This window comes from Chiloscyllium plagiosum, chromosome 40 (genome assembly GCF_004010195.1).
Source record: "Chiloscyllium plagiosum isolate BGI_BamShark_2017 chromosome 40, ASM401019v2, whole genome shotgun sequence".
Lineage (NCBI taxonomy): Eukaryota > Metazoa > Chordata > Chondrichthyes > Orectolobiformes > Hemiscylliidae > Chiloscyllium > Chiloscyllium plagiosum.
In genome coordinates this window covers 24,260,849-24,269,684 of record NC_057749.1, presented here as the reverse complement: position 1 = coordinate 24,269,684, position 8,836 = coordinate 24,260,849, and the positions used below count along the sequence as shown (strand labels likewise).

The 8,836-nt window shown below is 44.9% G+C and overlaps 1 protein-coding gene across 1 annotated transcript in view; it reads right to left on the bottom strand.

The window, feature by feature from the left end:
• Positions 1-8,393, bottom strand: part of lactb (lactamase, beta) — a 38,680-nt gene extending 30,287 nt beyond the window's left edge. The window contains exons 1-4 of the mRNA XM_043680130.1: positions 8,365-8,393; positions 6,928-6,997; positions 6,156-6,222; positions 1,898-2,088 (exon numbers count right to left, since the gene is read on the bottom strand). Of these exons, the coding sequence (XP_043536065.1) occupies positions 1,898-2,088; positions 6,156-6,222; positions 6,928-6,997; positions 8,365-8,393 (357 nt within the window). The remainder of the gene's footprint in view (positions 1-1,897; positions 2,089-6,155; positions 6,223-6,927; positions 6,998-8,364) is intronic.
• Positions 8,394-8,836: the final 443 nt, after the last annotated feature.

Below are 8,836 nucleotides of genomic sequence, written 5' to 3'. Positions count from 1 at the left end.
GTCGGTTTATAGTAAATGTCCGTTGTTGAGTCGGTCGCCCGAGATAGAAATGGAGAGGTCTAGGAAGGGGAGGGAGAAGTCTGAGACGGTCCAGGTAAATTTGAGGTCGGGGTGGAAGGTGTTAGTAAAGTGGATGAACTGTTCAACCTCCTCGTGGGAGCACGAGGTAGCGCCGATACAGTCATCGATGTAGCGGAGGAAAAAGTGCCAGTGTAGCTGCAGAAGATGGACTCCTCCCATCTTGGTCCTTTATCCCGCCAGCACGCATTCCCTTTTGCACTTCATTGCTATCTCTTCCACACTGTCAAACTGCATCTTTATTTCAGGGCTACTCAAACAGCGAGGTGCAACTCAGAGAAAACACAGAGTCATAAAGCTCACGGCTCCCATGGAATTCCGACCAAGTATCAGCAGGGTAAATGCTGAGAGGGCGCTCCCTGTCATGGGATAGTCTAGGACCAAGTGGCATTGTCTCAGAATAAAGAGGCACCAAGTTAGAATGCAGAACAGTACAGCAGAGTACAGGCCCTTTGACCCTCGGTGTTGCGTTGATCTTTTATCCTGCAAACCATAAACTAAACCACGCTCACCTGCCTGCGCTTGGCCCATATTCCTCTAAACATTTCCTATTCATGTACTTATCCAAATGTCTTTTAAACATCGTACCCATACCGACCAATTCCTCAACAAGTTCAATCCACACACAAAGCATCCTCTGTGTAAAAAAATTGCCTCACGTGTCTTTTTAAATCTTTCTCCTCTCACTTTAAAAATATGAACAAACTGACTGGGTGCAGGGTGTACACACGGCTGAATCACATGGCACTGAAGTCTCTGTACTCGAGCGCAGACGTTTGAAGAACTCCATCTTCAGATTGTCACAGACCTGGAGGAAACAGTCTTTTCGGAATGACAAAACAGCCCCCCCGCCCTCTCCCCCTCCCCTGTCCTCACCTTCCACCCCACTAACCTCCGCATACAATGCATCATCCTCCGCCACTTCCGCCATTTCCAAATGGAACCCACCACCAGAGATATATTTTCCTCCTCACCCCAACCGACGTTTCAAAAAGATCATTCCATCTGCGACTCCCTCATCAGGTCCACACCCCACTCCTGGCACCTTCCCCTGCCACCACAGGAAGGGAAAAAACTGCTCCCACACCACTCCCCTCACCTCTGTCCAAGGCCCCAAGGATTCCTTCCACATCCGTCAGAAATGTACCTGCACCTCTCCCAATGTTATCTACTGCACCCGGTGTGGTCTCCTCTATATCGGGGAAGCAGGACGCCTTCTAGCGGATCATTTCAGAGAATATCTCTGGGACACCCTCACCCACCAACCCCACCGCCCCATGGCTGAATACTTCAACTCCCCCTCCCACTCCGTCAAGGACATGCAGGTCCTGGGCCTCCTCCACCGCCGAACTGTTACCATCCGACACCTGGAGGAGGAACGCCTCATATTCCACCTTGGGATCCTGCAACCACACGGGATAAATGTGGATTTCAACATTTCCTCATTTCCCCTCCCCTCATATTATCCCAGTCACAAGCCTCCAACTTGGCACCGCCCTCCAGACCTGTCCATCACTCCCCCCTCTGACCTATCACCTTCTCTGTCACCTTCATCCACCTATCACTTTCTCAGCTACCAACCCCCCCAAAACCTCACCCCCACCCATTTATCTCTCAGCCCTGACCCACAAGCCTCATTCCTGATGAAGGGCTTATGCCCGAAATGTTGATTCTCCTGCTCCTTGGATGCTGCCTGACCTGCTGTGTTTTTCCAGCACCACACTCTCAACTCCGATTTCCAGCATTTGCAGCCCTCACTTTCTCCTTGTCTACATTACAACAGAGACAATGTTTCAAACATATTGTAGAAAGTTCTTACTTTCTCTCTTTCATATTCCTTTTCAGGAAATTCCGGGACGTATTTCTGGACTGGGGCATCAAAATCCAGCTTTCCGGCTTCCCAGAGCTTGGCAACAGCAGTCGCGGTAAGGGATTTGCTGATACTGGCAATACGCATGACTGTCTCCGGATTACACAACACCCGGTTTTCCACATCGGCATATCCCAGGCCTTAAAGCAAGTCAGAATAATAAATGAAAAGAGCTTCTTCAGGAACAGTGCAGACCCAATAACATCAAGCCTTGGGCTGACAATTGACACACAACATTCAAGCGCCAGGTGACGACACAATCTAACAATCTCCCCTTGATCACTGAATCCCCATTATCAACATCCCTGTGGAGATCCAGGTACCATTAACTAGAAACTGAACTGGACCAGACATACAAACACTGAGGCCACAGAAGCAGGTTAGAGGTTGGGAATTCTGCAGTGAGCAACTCCTTTGATTGCTCCCTAGACATGGTACAGGTCAGAGTATTGAGTACAGGAGTTGGGAGGTCACGTTGCGGTTGTAGAGGACATTGGTAAGGCCACTGTTTGAATATTGCGTGCAATTCTGGTCTCCTTCCTATCGGAAAGATGTTGTGAAACTTGAAAGGGTTCAGAAAAGGTTTACAAGGATGTTGCCAGGGTTGGAGAGTTTGAGCTATAGGGAGAGGCCGAACAGGCTGGGGCTGTTTTCCCTGGAGCGTCAAGAGGCTGAGGGATGACCTTAGAGAGGTTTATAAAATTATGAGGGGCATGGATAGGGTAATTAGGCAAAGTCTTTTCCCTGGGATCAGGGAGTCCAGAACTAGAGGGCATAGGTTTAGGGTGAGAGGGGAAAGATATAAAAGAGACCTAAGGGGCAACTTTTTCACACAGAGGGTGGTATGTGTATGGAATGAGCTGCCAGAGGAAGTGGTGGAGGCTAGTACAATGGCAACATTTAAAAGACTTCTGGATGGGTATATGAATAGGAAGGGTTTGGAGGGATATGGGCTGGGTGCTGGCAAATGGGACTAGATTGGGTTGGGATATCTGGTCAGCATGGACGGGTTGGACCAAAGGGTCTGTTTCCATGCTGTACATCTCTATGACTCTATGAGGCAGTTGCAGGGTGACCAAGATTGAGGACACAATATTCTGAAAGAGGAGGCAAAAAGAAAGAAGTGCAGTATCATTATTAATAGAGAAAGGTATCAGCGCAGTGTTGAGTAGCAACAGAGATGCAATACAGAATCTAAGGGAAACAATTCACAAGTAGGATTCATCAATAGGACCCCAGTTAGTTATAGAGTCATTGTCTCACTTCAGCACAAAGTATAAACTCGGGAAATAATGGAGGTATGTAAGAAGGGCACTACAATTGTCATGAGTGATTTTAATATTCATATTGACTAGACAAATGAAATAGGTAATGGTAACATGCAAGACAAATTTCTAGAGTGCTTTATGGGATTGTTTCTTAGAGAAATACGTTGTAGAATCCACCCAGGAACAGACTATTTTAGGGGACTAATAAGAGATCGTTTGTTAAGGATCCTTTAGGGGGTTGCGATCACAATTTGCTAGAATTTCAAATTCAGTTTGAAGTAGAGCATCAAATCAGTGTCTTCAACTTAAATAAACGACAATGCAGAGAGGTATGAAGCCAGAGTCGTCTAAAGCAGGCAGGGAAAATAGACTACGGGGATGGAGAGTGGGAGAACAGTGGCAGACACTTAATCAGACATTTCGTCATAGAGTCAGAGAGACATACAGTCATAGAGACAAAGAGAGTCAGAGAGACATAGAGTCATAGAATCATAGTCATAGAGACATAGAGTCATAGTCATAGAGACATACAGACATAGAGACAGAGAGTCATAGAGACATAAAGACATAGACAGTCATAGAGACATACAGAACACAGAGACATAGAGAGTCATAGAGTCATAAAGTCATAGAGTCATACAGTCATAGAGTCATAGAGACATAGAGTCATAGAGTTTTAGTGTCATAGAGACAGAGTCATAGAATCATAGAGACATAGTGTCATAGAGAGAGTCATAGAGACATAGAATCATAGAGACAGTGTCATAGAGTCATAGAGTCAGAGGGACATAGAGTCATAGAGACAGAGTTTTAGTATCATAGAGACATATATAGAATCATGGAGACATAGAGAATCATAGAGTTTTAGTGTCATAGAAACATAGAGTCAGAGAAACGTAGTCATAGAATCATGGAGACAAAGTGTCATAGAGTCATATAGACATAGTCATAGAATCCTAGAGACATAGTGTCATAGAGTCTTATAGTCATAGAGACAGAGTCAGACAGATATAGAGTCATAGAGACATAGAGACATAGAGTTATGGAGTCATGGAGACTAAGAAAGTCATAGACTTTTAGTGTCATAGACATAGAGTCAGAGAGACATAGTGTCGTAGAGTCGGAGAGACATAGAGCCATAGAGTCATAGAGACATGGAGTCATGGAGTCATAGAAACATGGAGACATAGTGTCATAGAGACATAGAGAGTCATAGACTTTTAGTGTCATAGAGACATAGAGTCAGAGAGACATAGAGTCATAGAATCATGGAGACATAGTGTCATAGAGTCATAGAGATAGAGTCATAGAAACATAGAGTCAGAGAGACAAAGAGTCCCAGAGTCATAGAGACATAGTCTTAGAATCTGAGAGACATAGTGTCATAGAGCCTTAGAGTCTTAAGAGTCATAGAGACATAGCGACAGAATCATAGAGACATACAGTTAGAGAGACATAGAGTCATAGAGACATTGAGTCATAGGGACAGAATCACAGAGTTATGGAGACATAGAGTCAGAGAGTCATAGAGATGTATAGCAAGAAAACAGACCCTTTGGTCCAACGTGTCTATGCCAACCAGATATCCCAACCCAATCTAGTCCCACCTGCCAGCACTTGGCCCGTATCCCTCCAAACCCTTCCTATCCATATACCCAAACAGATGCCTTTTAAATGATGCAATTGTACCAGCCTCCACCACTTCTTCTGGCAGCTCATTCCATACACGTACCATAACATCCTTGTAAATCTTTTCTGAACCCTTTCAAGTTTCACAACATCCTTCCGATAGGAAGGAGACCAGAATTGCACACAATATTCCAAAAGTGGCCTAACCAAAGCCCTGTACAGCCGCAACATGACCTCCCAATTCCCGTACTCAGTACTCTGACCAATAAAGGAAAGCATACCAAACACCTTCTTCACTATCCTATCTACATTCAAGGAGCTATGAATGAGCACTCCAAGGTATCTTTGTTCAGCAACATTCCCTTGGACCTTACATACTGAATCAGAACAAATTCCTCTCTATCTAAACCCTTAACACTGACCCTCTGAAGAGCATCCCACCCAGACCCACCACTCTACCCTAGCCCTGTATCACCGCCTTTCCCATGGCTAATCCACCTGGCCTGCTCATCCCTGAACACTATGGGCAATTTAGCTTGGCCAATTCACCTAACCTGCACATCTTTGGACTGAAGGAGGAAACCGAAGCATCCAGAGGAAAACCAGCAGGCGTGTGGAGAATGTGCAAACTCCATACAGGCAGTCGCCCGAGGGGGGAATCAAACCAGGATCCTGGCACTAAGAGGCAGCAGTGCTAACCACTGAGCATCAGGGAGCCCAGGCTGACAGATAAGACCACAAATGTCAGAGGTTCTGTTCACTCTGAGAGCTGGCTCTGAGGGAGCTGGATCAGTGTCAAGGACTGTCTATACATAAACAAAGGTGATGGGATACCTGCCTCTGTGGATCTATTTCAATTGCCGCCATGCAACCATCAGGTTGATGTGAAGGATTTCCCACCTCACTTTTGAAAGTAGAGCTGCGGAGATCTGATTTATCCTGGTACACGGTAGTTCCTTATCCAATATAAGTGAAAACAGATAGCTCCTCTTTTGTCATTTTGCCGCTAATGGTGATCAAAATGGCTGCTGGACTTTCCCCATATTACAGAAGCAATTCATAATCTGAGAGACATTTGGTTGTAAAAAGTATTATAAAAACGCAAACTCTTTATTTAATAAAGGATTATAGGTAACATTATCTAGGTAATAATGGTAAATATAAAGAGGATGTCAAGGTAACTTGGAACCACAAAATGAATACTGTAGTTTCTTTCCCTTTCCATGGTATGTTTTAATCATTCACATTGATTCTCACCCTCTTCACTAGAAACATCTAACCATGATGGTCACAATTAAGGCAATACAAACCTTCCGACCAAACTTCCTTTCCATTCACAGAAACACCGATGACAATCCCAGGGGCTCCCACTTCATCCTACAAGAGAGAATACCCAAAGTCAGCTCTCAGAGAGTCACAGAATCCCTATAGTGCAGATAGAGGCCATTCAGCCCCATTGACTCTACACTGTCCTTCCAAACAATATCCCAGCCAGACCCACCCCTTTCCCCATATTAACCATAGCTAATCCACTTAGTTTACATTGTCTTGGACACTAAGGAACAATTTAGCATGGCCAATATACCTAGTCTGCACATCCTTGGACTGTGGGAGGAAACCGGAGCACACAGAGGAAACCCACACAGACACGGGGAGAATGTGCAAACTCCACACAGACAGTCACTTTGGGTCCCTAGCCTGTGAGGTATCAGTGCTAACAACTGAGCCATCATGCTGCCCATTGGTGAGAGAATGCACACCTCGTTTAGCAGCCACTAACAAGATTGACTAATGTTAAATTTTCCGATATGAAAGATGAGAGTTCATTTTGTCAGTCCAATCTATTACTCAGGCATCCACCTGTTAATGAATCAATTAGATGTTGAAGCTACTTAAACAGTGCGTCAAAAACGCGTGTCATCCACAGAAAAGAACTTCAGAACGGCCTCACAGTAAAAATCACCTCATCTTGAAGCACCGAGTTAGACAGGCCATATGATCCAAGGTTTAACTTGTGACCCACCAGTTGGATCAGTTTCTCAACATCATTCACCCACCATTGCTCTACATTTCTTGCGTTACTTCCAATAAAACAAGTGGTGAGGCAAAATATTTTCTCTCTCGAGGATCATGAATCTTCAGAATTCTCTTCCTGAAAAGGTGGTGGAAGTAAAGTCATTAAGTTTTTTTTTACAGCAGAGGTAGATAGATTCATGGTAAGCAAGGGGGTGAAAGATTAATGGGGGGTAAGCATGAATCTGAAGTTGAGGTTATAACCAGATCAGCCATGACCTTATTGAATGACAGAGCAGCCTCAAAGGTCCAAACAGCGTCCCCCTGCTGGAACCTATTCATCGTCTCACGTCCACCACTGAATCAAAGAATTTTCAACCTCAACGTCCCAGCTGGCTCCTAGCTGAGGTATCAGTTCCACATTGTCTGCATCGCAAAAACCCACTGACTTTCAGGCCTCACATGCTTGAATTCCCTTCCCATGCCCAGCTTCCCTCAGCCACCTCCAGCTATAAGTCACCTTTCCTTATTTTTATACTCCATTACCTTTGAAATGAAGGCCAACAGGGAACGTGGACTATACAAGGCACTACTTAAACCACACCTGGAATACTGTGAACAGGTTTGAACCCCTTTTCTAAGGAAATACATATTGGCACTGGAAGCAGTCCAGAGAAGGTTCGCTAGGTTGATCCTGGGAATGGAAGGATTTTCTTATGAGAGAAGATAATGTAGACAGGAACTCTACTCGTTGGAGTTTAGAAGAATGAGAGGCAATCTTATTGCAACATACAAGATTCTTAGGGAGTCTGGCAGGGTAGATGCAAAGAGGTTGTTTCCTCTTCCAGGACCAGATGACATAATCTCAGTGTGAGGGGCTACCCATTTAAGATAGAAAGGGGACTTCATTTTCCTCACAGAGTGTATTGCATGCATGGAATTCTCTACTGCAGAAGGCTGTCAAGGCTGGGCCATTAACTATATTGAAGGCTGAGAGAGCCAGAGCTTTAATCAGAAAGGGAGTCAAGGGTTTTGGAGAAAAGACAGGAAAGTGGAGAGTATTATCAGGTCATCCATGATGTCACTGAGGGGCAGAGCAGTGTCGATGGGCCAAATGGCCTACTTCTGTTCCTACTTCTTATAGTCTTTCCCAGTATTTCTTTGGCTCAATACTGATTAGATTTCTGTGAAGTGCCCTGGGACATTTTCGTAGGATTATACGTTAGGTTTTGAGGTCACATTTTTGGAGGGATGGGTCTCACTTTTTAAAGAGCCGCCTGATTCTCGCATCATTGAATTATATGTGATTCAGTCACTAGTTTTGCCAGATGACCTGCCTCCATTTTCAAAGATTGAAGGCCCTTAATTCAACAACAACTGCAAGGCAATATACACCAAATTCTGCTCGGTGGATTGGACATTGTTAGGAAACTTTTACTAAGCTTTGAAATATGGCGGTTTCAAGAACAGGTCAAGAGGCTGGAAATTCTGCAATGAGTAACTCACCTCCTGACTCCCGAAAGCCGATCCACCATCTTCAGAATGTGATGGAATACTCCTCACTTGCCTGGATGGTGCAGTTCCAATGACACTCAAGAAACTTGACACCATCCAGGACAAAGGGGCTTGTGTGACTGGCATCACACCCACTCCCTCCACCAGTGAAACAACGTACCAGTGATGTGTACTCACTGCAAATCACCAACGCTCTTTTGATGGAATCTTCCAAACCTGCGACCTCTACCGTCCAGAACTAGGATCCCCATAATGGAAGTTAGGACCCCAAGTGGAGCTGTGAGCTAAAGTTTGTGGCTGTGACTCCTAAGCAAATAATGACTACCATGGAGCTCTGACCAAGTTACAAAGGCCATGTTTACATTCAAACCATATCACAGTATCTTCAGTGTCGCTGGGTCACAGTCCTGGAAGTCCCTTCCGAACAGCATTTCAGTCCTAACACTATCTGGACTGAAGCATT